A 25,390-nucleotide genomic window follows, 5' to 3' on the forward strand; every position below is an offset into this window, starting at 1 on the left:
GTGGACAGCTGCTTAGAGAGGGGCAAGGTGAGAGCAGGGAGTGTTACGTACAAGATGCACGTAGAGCATTTGGCACGGTTTCTGGCACAGAGGAGGCGCCTGGTGACGAAGCTGATAGTATTACCCCAGTGTCCAGCCTTCTGACCTCTCCTGAGAACAGTAAATGGACACCCTACTGGCCAACCTAGCTTGTTCGTCCAGGACCAAAAGTTTACTTGCCTTTGGGAGCAGTAGTTTTGATGGGTAACTGGTAGGGTATCGGGCCCTGATGCCTGTGCTGCCCTCTGCCCTCTGCATTCAGAAGGGAGCCTGGGGGGATGGCTAGTCTCCAGAAAAGACTCCAACTCTCACCCACCCCGCACCCATTAACAGGGAGAACAGGCAGGGCTCAGCCTGAGCCAGAAGAACATGTTGGAGGCGGTGACAAGAGTCAGGAATGCCTGGGCTGAAAACTGGGGGGACACAGAGAGCCGAGTAGAGGCCAGGGAACCAGGAAAGAGCAGAGTGGGGAAGGGATAGGATGGCGGATATAAAACAAGATCTAACTGCAGGTCAGATGGCTCTCCAGCAGCTCCTTTGATATGTCTGTTCCCATCTCCCCAGAAGAAGCGAACCCTTCTCCAGCTCTGATCCCCCGCCTTTCTCCCTCGCTTGCCAGCTTCCTGAAAACGTGCCACCCACGGCTCTCTGGCTTCTGTCCCCATCACTCTGCAGAAATCACTCGGGCAAAAGTCCCCAGGGACCTGACCGGCCTCTCTGCCGCTGGGTTTCCTCCCCAGCCCGCCCTGGTTTCTCTGTCCCTCACTGCGCTTTCTCCCCCACAAGCATCTTTCTTGCCTGCTTCCTAAACATCAGTGCTCCCCCGAGCTCTGCCTGGACCATCTTCTCTTCTTACTCCACACACTCTCCCAAGGCCACCTCGTCCACTCCGACGGTGGCTCCCACCACCCCCTTGGGGCTGAGAACCCCCAAAGTACATGCCCAGCTGTTGCTGCCAGCTGCTGGCTACGGACAATCCATATGGCTGTCCTCCACACCCTCCCATTCAGCACATGGAACATTGAACTCACTAACTCCCAAACATCTGGGACGAACTCCCCCTCACCTGCCCCCCCGCCGCCCCCCAAGCAACCTGCTCTCCTCCTGTATTCCTTCCTTCCATCAGGAGACCCACCACCTGCCAAATCACCAAAACTAGCAAACTGGGCGCCCTCCTGGGTCTTCCTCCTGCCTCCTTCCCTGCATCCACTCAGACTCCAAACACTGCCAGTTGTACCTGACAGCTGTTTCCCAAATCCATCCCTCTGGCTCATCTCTTCCCCAAATCACTGCAGTAATTTTTTTACTGGTCTCACACGCCCCTTTCTTCAAAGAGCAGGAGCTTTCTAAACAGACCATCAATCCTCATGATTCACAGATTCCATAGGGGTAAGTTTGTCTAGTCACTAAAATTTATTTGTTTAACCCCAAAATCAATACTTGCAGTGCTTTCGCTGTCATCCGTGGACACGCACAGAGCAGCAAAACACTTGAGTCACCTATGTGCACATTCCCAGCTGAGGCTGAACAAGGGGATGCTTTGTCTTCTTGTTTCAGCTGATACTGTACACAAATGCCCCACTGGAGGTTGATTTAGTACCGCTTTTTTGCATTTTTGTGCTTGTGGAAGGTGAATCTGCTGTTTAAACTGGCCCCCAAGCAGAGCACTGAAGTACTGTCTGTGTTCCCAAGCATAGGAAGGTTGTGACGGGCCTTAGGGAGAAAATACGTATTAGATGAGCTTCGTTCAGGGGGACTCCCCTGGTGGTCCAGTGGTTAAGACTCCACGCTTCCACTGCAGGAGGCATGGGTTCAATCCCTGGATCCCTAAGATCCCACATGCCGCGGCCAAAACAAAAGAGGATAGAAAGATGAGCTTCGTTCAGGAGTGAGTAATAGTGCTGTTGGCCGTGAGTTCAACATTAATGATTCAACACTATATATAATTAAGGTGTCTTTCAAGAGAAACACACATAGAACAAGGTTACGTATTGATCAGTTGATGAAAATGTTGTAACCAGAGGCTCGCAGGAACCGAACCCTGTATTTCCCCTACTGGCAAAGTATCAAGATTTGCTAATTCAGTGTTTGTGGTGACTTACAGAACGTAACTACCACGAAGAATGAGAATTGACTGTACCAATCTGACCACATAGCCTCCTTCCTTCCCCCAGGTCTCCCTCTGCACACAAGATAAATCCAAGCCCCTGAACACAGTGTCCCAGATCTTTCATGGTCCAGAATGTCCTTGCTTTTTAGTGCCCCCACTGCTGCCTCCTCCAGCCCACTCTCCAAAGCTCTTCCATCATCTTTCACTGCACACTCTATGCCCTCTGCCTCAAAGGCCTCTCCTCCTCATCTCCTCTTGGTGAACTCCTACACATCCTTCAAGACCCAGCTTAAATGTCACTTTGTCTGGGTCTCCCTCTGGCAGAACTTGACACTCCCCTCTCTGTTATATGTCTCTTATAGCTCTTCTCACAAAGTTGTACCCGATCCATTCATGTGTCTCCTCTCTCCTGTACTTGGCAGTCGTTTGGAGGAAGAACGTGGAGGGGGATAGATATGTGTGACTCTCTTTGCAAGGTGTGTGCATTTCATACATCATTCATTCCATAAATGTAAACGGAGGCCTAACGTGGTAACTAACAGGCCCCGTACTAGGCACCCAGGGCTCAGCACTGCCCCACAAGTGTGTAGCATCATGCCCATAGTGTGGCCTGTGTGTAAGAGTGTGTGCGTGTGGGATGTGCCACGCTCGCTGTAGACCTGTGGTGTTTGTGGCTCTTGCACACACTGTCCATTGAATTCAGGCCCCGTGTGACCTGCTGATAAAGGGCATCTTAAAAGTTAATTAGACCAACAGGCTGCGTCCAGGCACTAATGAGAAACCCTCCCGGGGCACACCCTGCCTGCCCTCCCCACTCCCCAACCGTCACTGCCTGACCCGGGTTTTGCCTTTTTAACCCAAAGACATCATCCATCCACGTGAGATTTTCTCTGGCGAGTAGTCTGTCTCCCCCTCCTTTCTCTGCCTTCCTTACATCTCAGAGAGAAGAGATGAGGAACAGGGAAAGGGGGAGGAAGTCATTTTGGGTACCCACCACGTGCCAGGTGTGTGAGGGCAGTTCACATACATCAGAGGCAGTGGTAGAAAGGGCTTCCTTTGTGCCGGGCACTGTTCTGGCACTGTGCCTCTATTGGCTGGGCTCATCTGTGTGCCAGCCCTACGAGGTAGGCAATGCTATTGTCCCACTGCACGGATAGGAAACTGGCACCACACGGAGAGGAAGAGGCAGAGCCGGATCCAGGCCACGCAGCCTGCACTCGGGCACCGCCCTGCACTGCGCTCACTGTCCTCACAGGACACCCCTCACGGGCACAAAATGTCTCATTGTACACCCGAGAAACAGGGGAAGTACCCAGATCTGAAGGTACCAGAGGTGAGATTCAAATCCAGGGCTGTGAGATTCCAGATGCAGGGGTGTGGGCCCAGACGTAGGGGTGTATGAGCTCCAGATGCAGATCTCCCCTGCCTTAAGGCAGTTCCTTCTTCCGCCTGACCCATTAGACAGGGAGGCACCTACTCCGGACAGGACTCATCCACCCCAAGGGACCCCAAGTCCCTTCTGCTGGAACTCACCCTCAACGTCCTTCTTACATCTCTGTGTCTCTGGGACCCCATCTGTGTGCCTGCCCCGGGCTGGGGGACCCTGCCAGCCTCTTCTGCTCCTCTCTTTATCTGTGTAGCCCAGCCCCAAACACAGCACCTGGCACACAGCCGTGTCTCAGCAATGATTCTTGAATTCAAAACACGGGCTGGTGGAAAGGCTAGTGTGTGTGGTATGGGGGTGGGGAGCAGCCCCTCGGGGTCGGGGTGGACAGTAGAGGGCAGTCAGCCATGAAAGGGCTGGGGAGGAGCTTGGTGTACGTGTTTGGGGAGGAGTGGGGCTGTGTGTGCAGGAAACTAGATTCCAGCAGCAATGGGAAGCTGGGCCCAGAAACTGTTCCATGACCTCTTCGCCATCATGAGAGGCTATGCAGCTGGTACTAGACTTATCAGCTGGTAATTAAGGTCAAGCTGGTGAGTTCCTGGGGGTCAGGGGCTGATCCGTGTTATGTCGTGCTCACGACAAGCCCCTAAAAATGTCCGTTCTTGGGGACTGATCTGCTCATTCAACAGGCGGGTCCCTAGAGCAAATTCAATTAAAATCAACTATTCCAATACAGTCTGATGAGGGCGTGGAAGCTGAGGGCAGTGGAAGCCCTGAGATGGGGCCCTAAGCCACCTGGGGCTGCACAGTCAGGGAAGGCTTCTTGGAGGAGTAGGCCAGGTGAGGAGAAAGGTGAAGGAAGGGCATCCAGGTGGGGACTATTGACGGGCAAAAGCATTTGGGCTGGAGAGAGAATTTGGAACTCATGGCATTTCCAAAGGTAACTGAAGCTGTGAGAACAGAAGGCCACTGAGCAGCAACTAGAGAGGGAGGAGAGTCTGGAGCAGCCCATAGAGTCCCAAGAAGTAGCAGTGGGAATTTCTGGAAAGGATAAGAAGCCAGGTCAGGCCTCGGCTTCTTCCACACAAGGCCAGGGATGGGAAGACAAGCGGGGAGTCAGAGTGGACCTGTGGTTGTCCCCGAACGGATGCCAGGATTTGGGGCTCAGCCCCTGGGAGGAGGGAACCCCTAAATTTCCTGGGCCTCATCAGAGGCAGTCTGGGGAGGCTGGGGCCCAGCCAATGGCCGTGCCTGGTGCAGCTCCTCCTCCTCCTGGCCGGCGGCACGCCCAGGCTGCCTGCCGAAATCTGCAGGCTCTGTCCTAGGAACGGGCTTCCCCAGACACTCTCCCTGGTTCTGACATGAGTCCCGGCTGCCTGCTGAGTTCGACGGCTGGCAGCCCGGAGCCGGTACCCAGAGAGCCCTGAGGAGTAGCCACTCAGGTAAGGCCATCTGTGTCCAGATGTGCCCTGCCCCTCGGCACACCTGGAAGGGGGAGACTTCTCTGGTGGAGAGCAGGGGGAGTGGCCTGGACACAAGACCACCCTGCGTCCTGATGGTGGAGGAATGAAGATGGGCCCCTCCCTCCTCTGCTCTGAGTTTTTCCCCTTGCTCCCCAGCTGAGCAGAGGTGGGAGCCAGGGACTGAGTGGGAGAGGGGCTCACAGAGGGGCCAGGAGCTGAGCAGGTGGGGCAGCTCTGCCTGGGCCTGCAAAACCCCGCCAACCCCAGGTTGGGCTGGGCGGAGACCCCCTGGGCTAGAGCCTCCTTGGGTGTTCCCTGAGAAGCTGCCAGGAGTTCCGCCCACCTTAAGCAGGACTGAGCAAAGACAAGTGGATGATTCAGAGCCAGGGCCCACATTCTTGTGTAGACAGGACAGTGGAGAGACAGGGCAGGGAGCAGAGTCACCCACAGCCTCCCCTACTGGGGATTCACCTGGTGGAGGAGGGAGTGGACACAGCAGGCACCTCCCCGAAACCTAAGGAAAGGGGCCCAGGCCCAGAGTGTGGGCTCCGAAGCCAGCCTGCCTGGGTTCAAATCCCAGCTCTGCCGCTTACCAGCTGTGTAACTATGAGCAAACCTCTCCGGGCTCCACTTTCCTCATCTGTAAATTGGGAATAAAACATATACCCTTTTATACAGTTGCTGTATTGATTCATGCCAAGTGCTCAGAACAGTGCTGGCACTGCATAAACACCTGATAAATGCTGGCTTTTATCACTACCCTGCCCATCTGCAGAGGATCACGCAGTGGGGGGGGGGGGGGGGAAGGGCGGGGGGGGGGGAGGGGGCAGGACAGCACAGTCACCTTTGGCCTGGACCAGCACTAACCCCTTAGAGCAACAGGCTGTGCAGACAGGCTCCCTGAGGTCCCAGGGAGCCCAGTATGGTAAGACCACCGTGCATAGGTCTCAGTGGACCCCCCAGGAACCAGGCAGAGGAATTCCAAGAAAGGTCGTTGGGCACCCCTCACTCTGAACCATAGTCACATTCCCTAATTGGAGGTAAATCCGATTCCTGTGTGTTCATCACACCAAACTCGCCAGCAGAACTGACCAGAGCAGCATTTCCCATTTCGGTGTCTTGACAAGGCTGTTCTACAAGATGACAAAAAAGGGTTCTATAGTCAAAGGAGTTGGTGCCATGCTACATATTCTGTCCTCCTTTGGGAGACTCATAATGTGAATTTATTCGCATGGTCAAGTAAAGGGACCTATTTAACTTTGCACTGAACATAGTGCTTGCCTACTTTTCTTGAGCACAGAATAGAATCCTTTTCTCTTGCTGCTTCTGTTGCCAGCCTATCGAGCAGGGTTCCATGGAACACCAGTTTGGGAAGCACAGGAATACCAGGCTACTCTATGAAGCCTATTGTATCAATATCAAGAGAATCATCGCTCCCTCCCTTTTGTTTCAGCTGCATTGCCGTTGGCCTTGCTTCAAGTGAGCCGCACGTGAGCAGGACACTGCCTGGATATTTATAGTGTTAGACCAGACAGGAGTTTGGGGACAAGGTTCCAGCCTCCTCTCTAGCCCCATCCCCCAAGCCAGGTAAAAGGCAAAGAGCAGGTCCCCCTTGGGAGGAAGCTGTCTAAGGGGAGACAGCCTAGCTCCGAAAGGAAAGGAGAAGTCAGCCCCAGGTCCGACTCGCTGAGGAGGGGGGCCATGGTTGGGAGAGAGAGGGAAGTCAGCATGTCCCACCTCCTTAAGACCTGGGAGGACTAGTGGCTCCCCAGACCTGCCTTCACCCACTTTTATGGCTAAGAGTTGGGTTCTGGGCTGAATGACCTGTGCTCAAGGCCCAGCTCTGCACCTAATCGTGTGTGACCCTGCAGAAGCCCTCTGAACCTCGGTTTCCCTCAGCTGTAAAGGGGACGACAATAGAACCTAGCTCTGCCATGGCTGGGAGGACCCAACCCGGCGACGCTGTTCTATAAGGTGCTGCGGGTGAGTGTTCTGTAAACTTGGGAGATGACAGTCATCCTCTCCCTGCAGTAGCGGCCAACGCCCGGGGCCACCATGAACTGGGGGATCTTCGAGGGTCTCCTGAGCGGGGTCAACAAGTACTCCACAGCCTTCGGGCGCATCTGGCTGTCCCTGGTCTTCATCTTCCGCGTGCTGGTGTACCTGGTGACAGCCGAGCGCATGTGGAGTGACGACCACAAGGACTTCGACTGTGACACCCGCCAGCCGGGCTGCTCCAACGTCTGCTTCGACGAGATCTTCCCCGTGTCCCACGTGCGCCTCTGGGCCCTGCAGCTCATCCTGGTCACGTGCCCCTCGCTGCTCGTGGTCATGCATGTGGCCTACCGCGAGGCCCGGGAGAAGAAGCACCAAGAGGCGGCAGGGAAGAATGGCGGGCACCTCTACCCAGACCCCGGCAAGAAGCGGGGCGGGCTCTGGTGGACGTACGTCTGCAGCCTGGTGTTCAAGGCTGGCGTGGATGCCGCCTTCCTCCACGTGTTCCACTCGTTCTACCCCAGATACACCCTCCCTCGCGTGGTCAGGTGCCACGTGGCTCCGTGTCCCAATACGGTGGACTGCTTCATCTCCAAGCCCACGGAGAAGAACATCTTCACTCTCTTCATGGTGATCACGGCCGTCGTTTGCATCGTGCTCAACATTGTGGAGCTGGCCTACCTGGTGAGCAAGAGGTGCCGCGAGTGCCTGCTGGCAAGGAAAGCCCGGGCCACGGGCCTGGGCCACCGCCGGAACTGGGCCACCACTTCCTCCAAACAGGACGACCTCCGCTTGGGCGACCTCATCTTTCTGGGCTCAGACGCTCCCCCTCCTCTCTTACCAGACCACCCTCGAGACCACGTGAAGAAAACCATCCTGTGAGGGGCTGCCTGGTCAGGCCTGGGTTGGAAGGACCCGGCAGCCAAGGTGCAGCCTTGGGGGTGAGAGCACTGTGCAGAGAGTGGGGACAGGCAAGAGGGAGGGTCTGACGACCTGGGTTCAGATCCCTCTTCCCCAGCTCCTGCCGCCTGCCCCAGCTGTGTGGCCTTGGGCAAGTTACCCTTCGGAGCTGTACCTCGGTTTCCTTTTGTGTACAACGGAGATGATGAGGCACCCCCCAACAGGTCTGCTGCTGTGAGGAGGGGCTTAATACGAGAACGGATGTGCACATGCCTTCAGTGTGTGCTGCCCACAGTCAGGGCTTAATAAAAGTCAATTCATTCACTGATTCAAGGTGACCTTTGATCCTTCGACCTTTGCGAGCCTTATCAGGTCATGGGGTCAACATCTCTGCCCCTGCAAAGGGCTGCGCTTGATCTAGCCAGGTAAGACAGCCCCCAGCACTCCTGGGGGGTCATGCTCCTTGCTCATGCTCAAGTCTAGCCTTTATCCCCAGTTGCAGTTTTAGGCCCGTGGGTTGTCTGCAAAGAGAATGGAGCTTTATTACATGGGGAACCGCGTGTCTCGGTGGAAAGTTAATGGGCTTTTGAGTCATAACACTTGCATTTGAACACAAGTTCCAGTGGAACGCTGAGAAAGCGACCACAGCCCCTCTCCAAACCGGGTTAATAATACTGAGCTGGTGGGGCTGTGAGTCTGGATGAGCTCACGACTGCAGATGGGGTTAGCCGGCTGTAAAAAGGGCCACATAAGCGTTAGTCACTGGTGTTAGGAAGTGCTCTATAAATGCTTGTGGGAAATGAGGCAGAGGAGCCCCTCCCTGGCTGCACATTAACCTTCACTGTTCCAGGCCCAAGGCCTCTCTGCAGCCCCCACTGGGTCACGCTCCGACTTCCCCAGAAACCCAGGCCCATGGAGGCTTGACAGGGAGGCTGTGCATTTCACGCTGCGACCTGCATTCCTTGTCTCCACCAGGGCAGCGGTACCCTTGTCCAGAGGAACCATAGGCAGGCCCTCCCATGCCCTACACAACTCACCAGCAGCCCAAGCTCTAGTCCCCAGAAATGTCCTGCCAGGGTAGAATGCAACCCTGGACTGGATCAAGGTCGCCCCTTTCCATAGATGTCAGCTGCTAAGGGCCTCAGAACCAGGCTTCCAGAGAAAAAGGTAGGAGAGAGGCCTGGGGACAGGGGGACGGGGGCAATAGGGCAATGGGAGGGGGATGGGGACAACACCATTTGGTGCCGACCAGGTCCCGAACACGAGGCTACCAGGCTCCTGCGCCTGCTCGGGCAGTTTCCCTGCCAGCACGGGGAGCCAGACCCAGCCATGCCTGGCCAAGCTGCAGAGAAGGCGTGGGCCAGGGGAGAAGAGACACAGGTGTTTGCTCTGAACGTGTGCTCCGCAAGCCCGCCCGCCTACCTGCCTGCCCACCCGATCGCTCTCATTTGGCTCATTGGCTCAGAAAGCTCCCCCAGCAGGGGAGTGAGAAACAAAAGCTGCCTCCAGGAGGCCCTCGGGCAGACGGGCAGAGAGACCGGCCCAGGGACAGGAGAGTGGCTGCTAGACCCAAGAAAGGTGAGGACCAAATCGGGAAGGAGGCTGGGCTGGGAGGCAGGGATGGGCTGAGGATCCCCAGGGGAACTCGGGCTGTGGGCCAGACTTCAGGGAGGAGTAGGGGGGGACAGAGGATCTCTGGAGAAACCCCAGGGAAGCCCCAAGGAGGGGAACGAATGTCCTGCCAGACCAAAGGGAGGACAGAAGACTAGAGAAGAGATAAATAAGAGGAGAGATGAGGAAGAAGTGGGGTTTTGACTGGGTTTAGCAAATGTCTATTGTGTGTTCACTGGGTCAGGCTCGGTGCTGAGTCCTGGGGGATCAGAGACGAATGATATGCGGAGGCTTCCCTCCAGAAGCTGACAGTCTGGCATGGAAAACAGGTAAACAGACCATTTAAGTACCAGTGAGGCATTCTTCCAGAAACGATGGAGGAGGGCGCTCAGAAAGTGTCCCAGAGGCACAAGGTTTGAAGATGCTGATACCTGAGTCAGGGATAGGGGAGGGCCCAGGGCCAGAGATGGAAAAAGATGTCACTGCAGGTAAGAGGTGTGGAGGAAGGAGCACGCAGGACACAGCCTGAATGAACCAATGGCCTGTGTGGGCAGCAAACAGCCACCGAGCAGACGGAGAAGGGAGGTGTCCCTGAAAGAAAAGGTAGATGGTGGGGGGACGACCGTGCCAGAGTCTTAGCTCTGTCCCTTCCCCAATCCCTTCCAAAGGCTGGAATGGTTGGAATTCTAGAGGAACCCACTGTGGTCAGGACAGTCAGCCCTCAGGCTCAGCACCAAAAGAAGGGGTGGCAGGATGATACCAAGCCACCATGGTTCCAAAGAGCCTGTTTCATTTGGAAGGGAATGTCAGGGTGGGGGACATCCTGGAGCCGGAGAGGAGAATGAGGATGGATATTACTCTGGGGTCTGCCCACCAGGCACAGGGCCTGGCTCATGCTGGCGCTCAGTTGGAGAAAGTTGAAGGATAAAAATACACATCCCTTGGGTTTCCCTGGTGGCGCAGTGGTTGAGAATCTGCCTGCCAATGCAGGAGACACGGGTTCGAGCCTTGGTCTGGGAAGATCCCACATACCGCAGAGCGACTAGGTCCGTGAGCCACAATTGCTGAGCCTGCGCGTCTGGAGCCTGTGCTCCGCAACAAGAGAGGCCGCGATAGTGAGAGGCCCGCGCACCGCGATGAAGAGTGGCCTCCGCTTGCTGCAACTAGAGAAAGCCCTCGCACAGAAACGAAGACCCAACACAGCCATAAATAAATAAATAAACAAATAATTAAATAAATAAATAATTAAATTTAAAAAAAATACACACCCCTCAGATTTCCCTGGCGGTCCAGTGGTTAAGACTCTGCGCTGCCACTGCAGGCGGCACGGGTTCGATCCCTGGTAGGAGAAGTTCTGCATGCTGTGCGATGTGGCCAAAAAAAAAAGATACATGTCCCTCCCATCCTGCCAGGTCCAGCCCTGGCAGCTGATGGGAGAGCGGATCATCCAACCCACACTTTGTTACTATTTCTTTAGAATTCATGTGAGCCCGCAGGCCTGAAGGTTGGAGTCGATGAGGTTGGTGGGCACATCCATGCAGGATGATTACCCTTCACATGTATCTATTACTTTGTAGAATAAAATATGCCCTGATTTTGGAACTGGAAGATGGACGTTCAAGACCAGCTCTGTCACTTCCAGCCGTGGGCCTTGGGCGTGTGCCTCTCTGGGCCTTAGCTTACTCTCCCGTGAATTGGGGACAATGGCCATCCTTACCCCACCGAGTCATTGCCAGTGTGGACATGATGACATGGTGGTTGTGAAATGGTTTGCCAGTCACACCCTTAATGAAGGTTCCCATTTCCAGGTTCTCCTAGGCCTTGTGACCCCCTGGTCTAGATCGTCCACACGAGGAACAAAGGCCACAGTCAGCATGAACTGGGCGTTCCTGCGGGGCATCCTGAATGGGGTGAGCAAGTACTCCACGGCACCGGGCCGCATCTGGCTGTCCGTGGTCTTCATCTTCCGCGTGCTGGTGTACGCGGTGGCGGCCGAGGAGGTGTGGGGCGATGAGCAAAAGGACTTCATCTGCAACACCCGCCAGCCGGGCTGCCCCAATGTCTGCTACAATGAGTTGTTCCCCGCGTCCCACGTGCGCCTCTGGGCCCTGCAGCTCATCCTGGTCACGTGTCCCTCACTGCTCGTGGTCATGCATCTGGTCTACCGCCAGGAGCGCAAGCGGAAGCACCGCCCGAAGCACGGGCCCGATGTCCCATCCCTGTACGACAACCTGGACAAGAAGCGGGGCGGCCTCTGGTGGACGGACCTGCTGAGTCTTCTCCTCAAGGCGGCCGTCGACTCCGGCTTCCTCTACATCTTTCACCGCCTCTACCAGGACTATGACATGCCCCACGTGCTGGCCTGCTCCGAGTCGCCATGCCCCCGCCCTGTGGACTGCTACATCTCCCGGCCACGGGGAAGAAGGTCTTCACGTACTTCGTGGTGGCCGCGGCCATGCTCTGCATCCTGCTCAACCTCAGTGAGGTCACCTACCTGGTGGGCAAGAGGTGCCTGCAGACCCTGGGCTCCAGACGCCGGGGGTCTCAGCACTGGACTCGCCTGCCCGAGACACGCCCACCGTATGCCCTCTCCCAGGGGGAGCACCCCCAGGATGGGAACTCTGTCCTAATGAAGGCTGGGTCAACCACAGTGGATGCAGGTGGGTGTCCATAACCAGTGAGGTCGGCGGCTGAGACCACAAGAGCCTCTGCCTGGTCCCTAAGGCCACGGCAGGGCAGGTGAGGAACGTGGGTGTGGAGCTAAGGAGACCCACCCAGGGGCCAATGCTGGGAAGCAAATCGGTCTCTGGGTCCTCAGCCCCAGGGGAGGAAGGTTGATGGCTGGAGGGGATTTTGTATATGGCGATAGGGTATGTCAAACCCTTAATAAATATGATTTTCTCAGTGTTTTGCAGACCAGGGAGGGAGTGATGGGAAGGAAAGCAGGGGGGTTCATGATGGACCTTGGAGAGGAGGCCAAGACCGCTCAGTGGGCCTCTGAGCCCTGGAACCTCAGATCCAGGTTTACCCATCACACACACACACACACACACACACAGTCACACCACACTCACACACACACACCACACACAGACCATGCCCTCAGGACGTGGTGGGAAGCCCAGAGGCTGACCCAGTGGTCTCTGGACTCTGCAACCAGCTGGTCAAAGCAGGAGGGGAGGTACCCCAGGAGACCCTGTGCCAGCATGAGTTGGTTCTCAGCGAGTGTCCCTCAGATGAGTGCACATGGCTCCCCCATTCCGGCCTCCCTAACCCTGCCCAGCACAGGTCCCCAGAGGTAAGTCCCTTGGAGGGTAGGAGAGGCAGGTCTGCTGTGCGTGGGGCAGCACCGAGAGCACGTCCCAGATGGGCAGTCTGCCAGTGTGTCTAGGAGGCCCACGCCCACAGGCCAGGGACCCACAGAGAGCATCCAAGCTAACGGGTCCCTCACATATCCTCAAGGATGAGGAACTTCCCTTCTCTTTACTGGCTACACAATCCCTCATCCTCCCCTATACACACCACTCAGACCTTGACAACGGCCAAAACCAGGCTAGACTTGCCCTGAGTCCCAGAACACACACAAATGGCTCATGGGACAACCGTCTGGGGGACCCCCAGGCATCTCCCACTCAGCAACCCCCAACCTGACCGTGTCATCTTTCCCCAAACCTGCCCTCCTCAAGGATCACACCTCCCCCATGAATAACACTGCCATCCACCCAATTGTCTAAGCCGGGAGCTAGCCTGACATCCTCATCCCCGCCCCATCTCCCAGCCCCTCACACCCCACGTCCCAGTACAGCACCAAATCCCACTGATTTCAACCCCTAAATGTGTTCTGAATCTACCTCTCCTCTCCCACCCCACAGCCTGACCACCTCCCACTGGGCCTCTCCCATCTGCCCTCCTCTACGGGGACAGAGCGGTTGTATACGAATCTGACCACATCATTCCTCCTGCTCTGACAGTCTTTCCACCATGACCACCACCCCCATTGCCCTCCACCTGGCCCCACTGACCTCCCCAGCCTTACCCCCCCCACCCTCCTCATACCATCATAACACACCAAAGGGCTTGCGGATCTCCAACCAGACACATCACACTGGGTCGTGCCGGGAGCTTTTGGACATGCTGTTCCCTCTGCCTGGAATGCGCTTCCTCCCTCCGCCGGGACGCTTCCCCAAACCCCAGGGACAGCCTCAACCACCTTTTCTGTGTGCCAGCCTCGCCTGTACCTCTGCCATTCTCCCCGAATTGGAGGGGTCCTCTCTGCATGAGTCTGTGAGCCCTTCACGCACAGGACAATGAGTCATCCAGCTCCCTGCTGCCTTCAGTAAAAGTTTGTTAAACGAGTAAACGGGCTATGAGCTGCTTGACAGAAGGGACCGTGACTCGTTTAGCTGAATCTGAATCCTCCACCACACCTAGCCCAGGGAGTTCAGCATGGTGTTTCCTTGCTTGTGTATTTTGTTGTTTTTGCTGTTGTTGTTTTAACTCATCCAGCCTAAAGGTTGTTTGTTTGTTTTATTAAGGTATTCAGCAATTATTCTTTATTGTTACTGGAGCTGAGAGATACTAAATCATTTAGGAGACACCATTTCATAGGGAGTATACATCCATTAATCAACTTCATTGGGAGCTAGAATTCGAAAGAAGGAACATCGTGCCAGCCTCTTCAGCTTTCCAGGGGAACTTGGTACTTTTTCCCAAGGTATCCACCCCCATCATACAGTGAGGGCACAGCAGCAGGAAGCTTAGGTCTGAACGGAATGGCGTTATGCAGATACACTGAATAAGTCCATATTACATATCTTGGTTGACTCAGTCTCCCACCAAATAGTTTAAAAACTTCAGTTCAGGGGCTTCCCTGCTGGCGCAGTGGTTGAGAATCTGCCTGCCAATGCAGGGGACACGGGTTCGAGCCCTGGTCTGGGAAGATCCCACATGCCGCGGAGCAACTGGGCCCGTGAGCCACAACTACTGAGCCTGCGCGTCTGGAGCCTGTGCTCCGCAACAAGAGAGGCCGCGATAGTGAGAGGCCTGCGCACCGCGATGAAGAGTGGCCCCCGCTCACCGCAACTAGAGAAAGCCCTCGCACAGAAACGAAGACCCAACACAGCCAATAAATAAATAAATAAATAAATAAATAATTTAAAAAAAAAAAAAAGAACTTCAGTTCACATGTGGGCACCTTCATTCACTCTTTCACTTGTTCATCTAAAAGTAGTTATTAAGCATCATTTGTGGATGGATGAGAAGTAGCAGCGTCATTCCCAAGACAGAAGCTTTTGGGAAGCTGGTCATTCCATTTCTGGTACCTGCACACAGCCTAAAGGTTTTTATAGGTGAGGAAACTTTGGCCTAAAGAGGGAAGGGGACCTTCCAAGCCCACTGAATCTGTAGGGGGCTGTGTCCCCTATGATCCCTGGAGAGCCTCCAAGCCCACCCCTGATGATGGAACAAGATCAGAGAGTCACTGCATCTTAGGTCAGGGTCCCTGGAAGCAGAGCCAGTGGCAGGAATTTGTGTGCATGTAAGGAAGGAACAGAGGAAGCAGGATAGGGAGGGGGAGGAGCTGAGCAGGGTGTGTGTTCAGGGAGACTCAGCCTTGACCTGATTGATCCCCATGGGGTGAAGGGCATTTGGATCATAAATCCCACCACAGCGTTGTCCCCCCCCGGAGGAAAGGGCATCAGGCTTAGGAACTCCCATAGCCGTCAGTCATTGGTTTCACCCCGAGCAGGAGGGCTGGCAGGAGGGGTAGGTGGCTCCCACTCAGTCAAGGTCAATTCTCCAGGGGCAGCTATAAGCCATGAGTGGATGCCCCCCAGGAAAGGGGACATGGGCAGGGCACCAATACCATCCACTGAACTCCTGACCTCAAGAAACAAGGTGGCCCCCACCACCAAGCTGTGATCACCCAACCCCGGGGAACAGGGTGGCCCTCTCGACCAGCTCAGAACCAGACGGCCCCAAGCTGCTCAGCCCAAGGCAGCTCCCGCATGCAGGACAGGAGACAAGCCACAGGCAACACCCTCTGAGATTCCAGGCTCCCCATTCCAAGGGCTGCTGCTGGGTCCAACACAGGGCGAGAGCATCCTAGGACCTTGACTACTCCCACGCCAGCCCTCTTCATGGGCACTGTTCCCAGAAGTCTCAAGTCCTGAGCCAACTGAGCCAGGTGGAGACCAAACACCATCTGACCAGCCTGAGGCCACCACTCTCTGACATTCCACCTCCATCTTCTTGAAATCTCTTCCCTCTCTTAGTCCCCGCCATCTTTCTCCTCCACCCTCCACCCAGCCCCATGGCTGCACCTACTTCTCCTCGTTCATTAAAGACTTGAGCACGTGACTTGCAGTCTTCCTGTATTCTCTCACGGCCCAGGGCTGCAGGGACCACCCATGTGTCACTCTGCCCTCTTCATTCCATGCCATCCTCGTGTCCTGTGACCTCCTCCTCCACTCCATTTAGCTACCCACTTGCAGGACCACACCCCGGACCTTGCCTTCACCCAGAACTGCTCCACCTCTAAAATCTTCCATCCAATTCAGGTCAGTGAATATTTATTGTTCACTTTTATGTGACAAGCCCTGTGCCAGGTGCACAGGATTTGTCTGGGAAGAATCAGGCACAGTCCCTGACCTCGTGGAGCTTACTTGCTATAAAGAGGATGGCTGCTGAACTCGTGACACCTGGGGAAGCAGGGGGTGCTGGGGGAGGGGGAGCCAACATCCGGGCACCCAGGAAAAGCTTCTCTGGGACTTCTTTCCTTTTTTTAGGCCGCGCCACGAAGCCTGTGGGATCTTAGTTCCCCGACCAGAGAGCGAGCCTGTGCCCCCTTGCAGTGGAAGCACAGTCTTTACCACTGGACCACCAGGGAAGTCCCTGGGACTTCTTAAGCTGACACCTAGAGAAAGAGGAGGATTCTGCCAAGCAAAGAGGGGAGGGAATTCCGGGCAGAGGGGAGAGTATATGAAAAGCCTAGAAGGGAGAGCAAACCTGATGCCAAGGACAGGAAGCAACCCAGGAGGGCTCATGGTAGGAGTCGGGCCGAAGTAGACAGGGGCTGGATCATGCAGTGCTTTCTCTGGAAATCTCCATTAATGATTTTGGACTTTATCCTAAGAACAATGAAAAGTCACTGGGGAGGCTTTGTACAGAAGCCACACGATCTAGTTCACAGCGTCTGGTCACAGTGCGGAGGGGCCGAGGCAGGGCTCTCTGTTTAGAGCCTGACTCAATAGTCCAAGTGAGAAACAACAGCGGCCTCAACTAGGGTGTGCACAGTGGTGACGGAAAGAAGTAGCTGGATTGAAGAAATGCTTAAGAGATAGAATCGAAATGATTTGGTGACTTGGTTGGGTGTGGGGATCAGGTAGAGAGAGGAATCAAAGAGACGCCCGGGTTTCTGGCTCTGGGTGGTGGTGCCATTTACCAAGTGGAGGAGCAGGTGTGATAACTTCCACCTGATAACCTCTGATAACTTCCGTTTCAGAGGAATTAGTCTGAGACACAAATAAGATACCTGTTTATCCCCTCTCATTCATGGACTGCCTTATAACCCTGGCTCACTACTAAGACACTTATTATCCTTCTTGGCGACTTCACACCCAAAACCTTGACCTCTCAGTTCCTGGACTTCCTTGTTTCCAACAATCTTTTTCTCCACCCATTGAACCTGCCCACATGTGTGCTCACACCCTAGACCCGAGAGCTGTACCGAGAGCTGCACAACCTCCTATCCGTGTAGCTCACTCTCTCTCGCTCCCACGCCAGCAATCCTTCTGCCCCATCTATTAGTCAATAACCCCATTATCTCAATGTCCATCACCCCCTTCATATCCCCACCTTCCCTCCTTCCCCAGCTTAGAGTCCATGGGCCCCCATGTCATTGCCGACTCGTAGTTAACCTCACCCCCTTGCCTTTCTGTGCTTCTATCATCACCCCCCAGGCAAGACCCTAACTTCAATTAAACCCAACTCTCCATGTGGCCCCTGTTCCAGAACACCTGGAGAATAATACCACTGGACCGGCTGGTTTCAGGTGCAACTTCTAGCCACAAAGATCAAGTGGGCACTCAGAATCTCTAAGAAATTCTACGTTTTCCTAAAACTTTAACTCTATTCTCCAAGATAACTATATCATACCTTCTCTTTCCCCAAACCTCCAGCCCCCACTCTCCTAATCCCCCATTTCAGCCAAGAGCCAGGCATCCTGTGCCACTGGGCAATAGAAGCAGTAGGCAAGCACTAACTTATCCCCCACCACCAAGTCTGCCAGCCTCCTGGCATGAGTGCCCCTTCACTCTGCCTTCTCCCCTATAACATGGATGAAGCATCCCTGCTCCTGGTACCCCCACCCTCAACTGTATGTGGGCACTGGACCCCATCACCTCTCACCTCCACTGCATCATGATTCCTTTCTATAAATATATCCTATAAGGTTTTCCTCTCTCTCTTTTTTTATTTTTATTTTCTAATATTTATTTATTTATTTTTGGCTGTGTTGGGTCTTTGTTGCAGCGCATGGGCTTAGCTGCCCCATGGCATGTGGGACCTTAGTTCCCCAACCAGGGATCGAACCCGCGTCGCCTACATTAGAAGGTGGATTCTTTACCCCTGTGCCACCAGGGAAGTCCCTCTCTCTTTTTTAAAATTCCCTCTTGACATCACATCCTTCTCCAGCTACTACCCTGTTTAAAAAAAAAACAAAATCCTCTAAAAGTTGTCTACACTTGACAGCTCCACTTCCTCACCACTTTAACCACTGCAGTCAGGACTGCTCTTGTCAAGGTCATGAATGGCCGACACATTGTCAGATCCACTGGTCATCCTAATCTTAACTCCCTCAGCAACATTTGGATGTTGAGAGCTCCCTCCTTAAACACCATCTCCCCTTGGCTCCCAGGCAGCACCCTCTCCTGAATTCCACCTCACTGATGGGTCTTTCTTGACCTCCATGGTTTCTTCTTCCTCTTGCTGATCTCTGAACGCAGGATGCCCCAGGGCCCAGTTCTCTACCCTCTTTTCTCCTCTATCTACATTTCCCCTCTGTGATCTTGTCCAGAACCATCCATAAAATCACCTATAAACTGCTGACTCTCACATTTTTAAGTTCAGACCTAACCACTCCCATGAGTGTTAGACTCATGCATCCAACTTCCTGTTGGTCATCCAAAATAGAACTCCTAATCCCGCAACAGAGAACAGATTTATGTTTCCTCTTGGTTTTCTCCACTTTGGAAGATGTTATTCCCGTCCACCCAGATGCTCGATTCAAAGACCTAGGTGCCTCTTTCCGCATAATCACATCCACACCATTAGTGAGTCAAGTTGGATATAATTCCAAAATATGTTCAAAGTCCATTCCCTTCCTACCATCTCCAAGTGCCACCTCATTGAACACTGGATACCTGCAGTTGGCTCCCTGCCCCCACTCTTGCTCCTCTTCAATTCCTCCTCCACGTGGCAGCCTGAGAGAACTTTCTATCATGTAAATCAGGCCAAGTCACTCCCTTGCTTAAAACCCTCCAAGTGACTTCCCATCGGGGCCGCAAAAAATGAAGATAAACTCTTTGCCATGGCCCGCAAGTCCCTACCTGGTTAGGCCCTAGTTACCTCTCCAAACTCATCTTCCTAAGCCCTCCCCTCCCCTTCTCGCACCCACCCCCCACCACCACCACCACCCCCGGCTCTCCCCGCCCCACCCCCCACTGCGCGTGTGTGCGCGCACGCACACACACACCAGCCTTCTCTCACCTCAGTGTCTTTGCTCTGACTTCTGCTGCCAGTGCTCTTCCCCAGAGCTTCACACAACTGCCTCTTAGCATTCTCATCTCAAGTCAACATCCTCTCCTCCAGGCGGCCCTTTGTGACCCACCCACCGCCGATGAAACACAGGACACACAGTCGCCCTGTACCATATCACCCCATTTTATCGTCTTCATGGCATTTACTAGTATATGAAATTTTCCTATTTGTTTACATGTTTATTCTCTGTATCATCCCACTAGGATGAGCTCCTTGAGAACAGGGACTCTGTCATGTTCACCCCTTTATCCACCAGCACCCAGAACAGTGCTTCACACGTAGTAGGCACTCAATAAAAATGCGTTCACCCACTGAGTGATTGGCACCCAGGTGGAGACGTCTAGCAAGCTGTTGGGTATAAGAGGGAAAAGCCCTGGCCAGGAGATATCACTTTGGGAGTTGTCAGCAAAACATCTAAATATGAGATAAGATTTTGCTCCAAAATTATCTCTGAGGTAGGAAAGATTTGTCTTATATTCCAGTCCTAACAAAGTCTCCTGAATTACGGGGCAGGCTCTCAATTACCACGTTTTGAACAACAAAATGCTCTTTGGGGAAAACTCGTTAGCCTGAAATAACCTCAATCAATGAAGTTTTGGATATGCATGGAGGTCGCTGGTAGAATCAGAAAAAAAATGGAGGCAAAGACATTTCACACAGATTCAATCATTATTCCTAGGGGTATGACCTTATAATGGCAAGTATTCGTCTTTTTAAGCAAGTCTTTCTAAAAAAAAATCACTTCAAGAATAATAAAGAAATTGGTTATGTTGTGGAGATGACAAATACACACCTACAGGTGATTTTTTTTTTTTTTTAGCTTATGCAACCTAATATTATGCAATCAGGTTTTTGTGGCAAAGAATAAAGTTTCCAGCATCACACAGATTCAGAAAGCACTATGACACAAATAACTTGGGCAAAAATAAAGTTTGTGTGTTCTATAAAAGGTTAATGATAACAAACAAAAGCTCTAATGGTACTGACCCAGGTGTTAAAGAGAAATGTTAAAAGTTTAAATAAAATTGCTTCATAAAATATGAGGGGAGAAAAAAAATAATGTCTTACTACAAAGTCTTATATAATATGTGATTTTTTTAATGTACAGCGAACTAAGTTAATAAAGTACATCAGTACTTCAACCACACTAAAAGTTTATGTATTCAAATTAGGCTCCAAACTCTTTGGAGAGTCTCCTCATTGGGAATCTAGGGGATTGCTTTTAATTTGGTTTTTATCTTATATCTGGGCCTCTGTGGTAGGTGGTAACTTAAGCCCTGAGACTGTCTAATACTGTACAGAGACTGTTTGGGGGAGAGATGAGAAGATGCCCTAGGATGGAGGCTTAAAGACCAAATGGAGTGGGCCTGTGGGATAAACTGGTATCATACAAGCCAAGGGAAAACAATGTCACAGAGGAGGAAGTTGATGTCACGGAAGCCAAGAGAAGTTTCTAGAAGAGTTTCTAGGAAGAGGAGAAAGTGATCATTGGTGCTAAACACTGTCATGGGTCAAATCACATAAAGACTGAAAAGTGTTCTTTGGATTAACAAAGATGGTCACTGGTACCTATGGCAGGAATATCATCTGTAGAGAATGGGGTGCAGAAACCAGGTCCCAACAAAGTGAAGGACAGTGAAGGGCAAGCAAATGGAGATAGCAAGAGCAGACAACTGGTTGGAAAATGGTGGCTGTGGGAACAATAGAAAATTAAAGGGTATTGGCTGCAAGAGAATGGGGGCAGTCAAGCAATTTTTTTTTTTTAATAATGAGAGAGGCTTGGGAATATTTAAAAGTGGTGAGATGAATCCAGTAGAAGGGAAAGGAGGTCAAGGTCCCCAAGAGAGCCAGAGGGAATGGGGTGCAGAGCCCAGATGGAGGCTCAGACTTCGACAGGAAAAGTACAGTTCGGTTACTGTAACAGGAGGAGAGGAGGAAAGGGTGAGGCAGGTATGACTCAACCCGCTCTCTAACCGCAGCTACCCCAGCCCTCTCACTTCGCTCTCCCTCAACATCTGCCCATGTTTGTTGACCTCACGGGCACCTCCAGACCTGACCCTGTGACCCTCTCCCAATCTGCCAGCCCTCCCTACATTCCCTTCCGTATGTATCCAGCCTACACTCAGGCTCCACAGAATCCCTCCCACCACCCTCCTCTCACATGGGAGCTTCTAAATTGATGTCTAATATCATATGATATCACTTATATGTGGAATCTAAAAAAAGTCTACAAATGAACTTATCTACAAAATTGAAATAGAGTTACAGATGTAGAAAATAAACTTATGGGGACTTCCCTGGTGGTCCAATGGTTAAGAATCTGCCTTCCGATTCAGGGGACATGGGTTAAATCCCTGATCAGGGAAATAAGATCCCACAGGCCGTGGGGCAACTAAGCCCATGCACTCTAGAGCTCATGCACCACAACTAGAGAGTCTGCACACCACAATGAAAGATCCCACCTGCTGCAACCAAGACCCAATGCAGCTAAATAAATAAATTTTAAAATAAATAAAAATAAATAATTTTTTTTAATTTTATTTATTTATTTTATTTATGGCTGTGTTGGGTCTTCGTTTCTGTGCGAGGGCTTTCTCTAGTTGTGGCAAGCGGGGGCCACTCTTCATCGCGGTGCGCGGGCCTCTCACTATCGCAGCCTCTCTTGTTGTGGAGCACAGGCTCCAGACGCGCAGGCTCAGTAGTTGTGGTGCATGGGCTTAGTTGCTCCACAGCATGTGGGATCCTCCCAGACCAGGGCTTGAACCCGCGTCCCCTGCATTGGCAGGCAGATTCTCAACCACTGCACCACCAGGGAAGCCCCCATAAATAAATTTTTAAAAAAATAAAATAGAAGCCTTTTAGATAGCCTCATCCACCAGAGGGCAGGCAGCAGAAGAAAGAAGAACTACAATCCTGCAGTCTGTGGAATAAAAACCACATTCACAGAAAGATAGACAAGATGAAAAGGCAGAGGGCTATGTACCAGATGAAGGAAAAAGATAAAAGCCCAGAAAAACAACTAAATGAAGTGGAGATAGGAAACCTTCCAGAAAAAGAATTCAGAATAATGATAGTGAAGATGATCCAGAAAAAAAAAAAAAAGATGATCCAGGACCTTGGAAAAAGAATGGAGGCAAAGATCTGGAAGATGCAAGAAATGTTTAACAAAGACCTAGAAGAACTAAAGAACAAACACGTAGAAGAACTAAAGAACAAACGAACAGACATGAACAATACAATAACTGAAATGAAAAGTACACTAGAAGGAATCAATAGCAGAATAACTGAGGCAGAAGAACGGATAAGTAACCTGGAAGACAGAATGGTGAAATTCACTGCCGCAGAACAGAATAAAGAAAAAACAATGAAAGGAAATGAAGACAGCCTAAGAGACCTCTGGGACAACATTAAACACAACAACATTCACATTATAGGGGTCCCAGAAGGAGAAGAGAGAGAGAAAGGACTCAAGAAAATATTGGAAGAGATTATAGTTGAAAACTTCGCTAACATGGGAAAGGAAATAGCCACCCAAGTACAGGAAGTGCAGAGAGTCCCAGGCAGGATAAACACAAGGAGAAACACGCCGAGACACAGAGTAATCAAATTTACAAAAATTAAAGACAAAGGAAAATTATTGAAAGCAACAAGGGAAAAATGACAAATAACATACAACTCCCATAAGGTTAACAGCTGATTTCTCAGCAAAAATTCTACAAGCCAAAAGGGAGTGGCATGATATATTTAAAGTGATGAAAGGGAAGAACCTACAACCAAGATTACTCTACCCGGCAAGGATCTCATTCAGATTCGATGGAGAAATCAAAAGCTTTACAGACAAGCAAAAGCTAAGAGAAGTCAGCACCACCAAACCAGCTCTACAGAAAATGCTAAAGGAACTTCTCTAAGTGGGAAACACAAGAGAAGAAAAGGACCTACAAAAACAAACCCAAAACAATTAAGAAAATGGTCATAGGAACATACATATCGATAATTACCTTAAATGTGAATGGATTAAATGCTCCAACCAAAAGACACAAACTCGCTGAATGGATACAAAAACAAGACCCATATATATGCTGCCTACAAGAGACACACTTTAGACCTAGGGACACATACAGACTGAAAGTGAGGGGATGGAAAAAGATATTCCATGCAAATGGAAGTCAAAAGAAAGCTGGAGTAGCAATACTCATATCAGATAAAATAGACTTTAAAATAAAGAATATTACAAGAGACAAGGAAGGACACTATATAATGATCCAGGGATCAATCCAAGAAGAAGATATAACAATTATAAATATATATGCACCCAACATAGGAGCACCTCAATACATAAGGCAACTGCTAACAGCTATAAAAGAGGAAATCGACAGTAACACAATAATAGTGGGGGATTTTAACACCTCACTTACACCAATGGACAGATCATCCAAACAGAAAATTAATAAGGAAACAGAAGCTTTAAATGACACAATAGACCAGATAGATTTCATTGATATTTATAAGACATTGCGTCCAAAACAGCAGATTACACTTTCTTCTCAAGTGCACATGGAACATTCTCCAGGATAGATCACATCTTGGGTCACAAATCAAGCCTCAGTAAACTTAAGAAAATTGAAATCATATCAAGCATCTTTTCTGACCACAACGCTATGAGATTAGAAATCAATTACAGGGGAAAAAATGTAAAAAACACAAACACATGGAGGCTAGGTTATTTATTACTAAATAACCAAGAAATCACTGAAGAAATCAAAGAGGAAATCAAAAATACCTAGAGACAAATTACAAGGAAACCACGACGATCCAAAACCTATGGGATGCAGCAAAAGCAGTTCTAAGAGGGAAGTTTATAGCAATACAAGCCTACCTCTAGAAACAAGAAAAATCTTAAATAAACACTCTAACCTTACACCTAAAGGAACCAGAGAAAGAAGAACAAACAAAACCCAAAGTTAGTAGAAGGAAAGAAATCATAAAGATCAGAGCAGAAATAAATGAAATAGAAACAAAACAGTAGCAAAGATCAATACATCTAAAAGCTGATTGTTTGAGAAGATAAACAAAATTGATAAACCATTAGCCAGACTCATCAAGAAAAAGAGGGAGAGGACTCAAATCAATAAAATTAGAAATGAAAAAGGAGAAGTTACAACAGACACCGCAGAAGTATCCTAAGAGACTACTACAATCAACTCTATGCCAATAAAATGGACAACCTGGAAGAAATGGACAAATTCTTAGAAAGGTATAACCTTCCAAGACTCAAACAGGAAGAAATAGAAAATATGAACAGACCAATCACAAGTAATGAAATTGAAACTGTGATTAAAAACCTTCCAACAAACAAAAGTCCAGGACCAGATGGCTTCACAGGTGAATTCTATGAAACATTTAGAGAAGAGCTAACACCCATCCTTCTCAAACTCTTCCAAAAAATTGCAGAGGAAGGAACACTCCCAAACTCATTCTATGAGGCCACCATCACCCTGATACCAAAACCAAAGGTACTACAGAAAAAGAAAATTACAGACCAATATCACTGATGAATATAGATGCAAAAATCCTCAACAAAATACTAGCAAACAGAATCCAACAACACATTAAAAAAATCATACACCATGATCAAGTGGGATTTATCCTAGGGATGCAAAGATTCTTCAATATATGCAAATCAATCGATGCGACACACCATATTAACAAACTGAAGAAGAAAAACCATATGATCATCTCAATAGATGCAGAAAAAGCTTTTGACAAAATTCAACACCCATTTATGATAAAAACTCTCCAGAAAGTGGGCACGGAGGGAACCTACCTCAACATAATAAAGGCCATGTACAACAAACCCACAGCCAACATCATTCTCAATGGTGAAAAACTGAAAGTATATCCTCTAAGATCAGGAACAAGACAAGGATGTCCACTCTCACCACTATTATTCATCATAGTTTTGGAAGTCCTGGCCACAGCAATCAGAGAAGAAAAAGAAATAAAAGGAATACAAATTGGAAAAGAAGAAGTAAAACTGTCACTGTTTGCAGATGACATGATACTATACATAGA

General features: G+C 50.9%; 2 protein-coding genes across 2 annotated transcripts; both read left to right on the top strand.

Annotated features, from left to right (window-relative positions):
• The first annotated feature begins 7,051 nt into the window (after positions 1 to 7,051).
• On the top strand, positions 7,052 to 7,873 carry GJB5 (gap junction protein beta 5). Its single transcript, XM_059896750.1, has one exon. The coding sequence runs from the start codon at positions 7,052 to 7,054 to the stop codon at positions 7,871 to 7,873; it is 822 nt and encodes a 273-aa protein (XP_059752733.1).
• Positions 7,874 to 9,385: 1,512 nt separating this feature from the next.
• GJB4 (gap junction protein beta 4) lies at positions 9,386 to 12,388 on the top strand. The gene is given in 3 exon segments (XM_059896761.1): positions 9,386 to 9,469; positions 11,311 to 11,917; positions 11,920 to 12,388. Coding segments are annotated over 2 exon segments (798 nt in total). The 5' UTR covers positions 9,386 to 9,469; positions 11,311 to 11,376; the 3' UTR covers positions 12,177 to 12,388.
• Positions 12,389 to 25,390: the final 13,002 nt, after the last annotated feature.

Source organism: Balaenoptera ricei, chromosome 1, assembly GCF_028023285.1.
Source record: "Balaenoptera ricei isolate mBalRic1 chromosome 1, mBalRic1.hap2, whole genome shotgun sequence".
Classification (NCBI taxonomy): domain Eukaryota; kingdom Metazoa; phylum Chordata; class Mammalia; order Artiodactyla; family Balaenopteridae; genus Balaenoptera; species Balaenoptera ricei.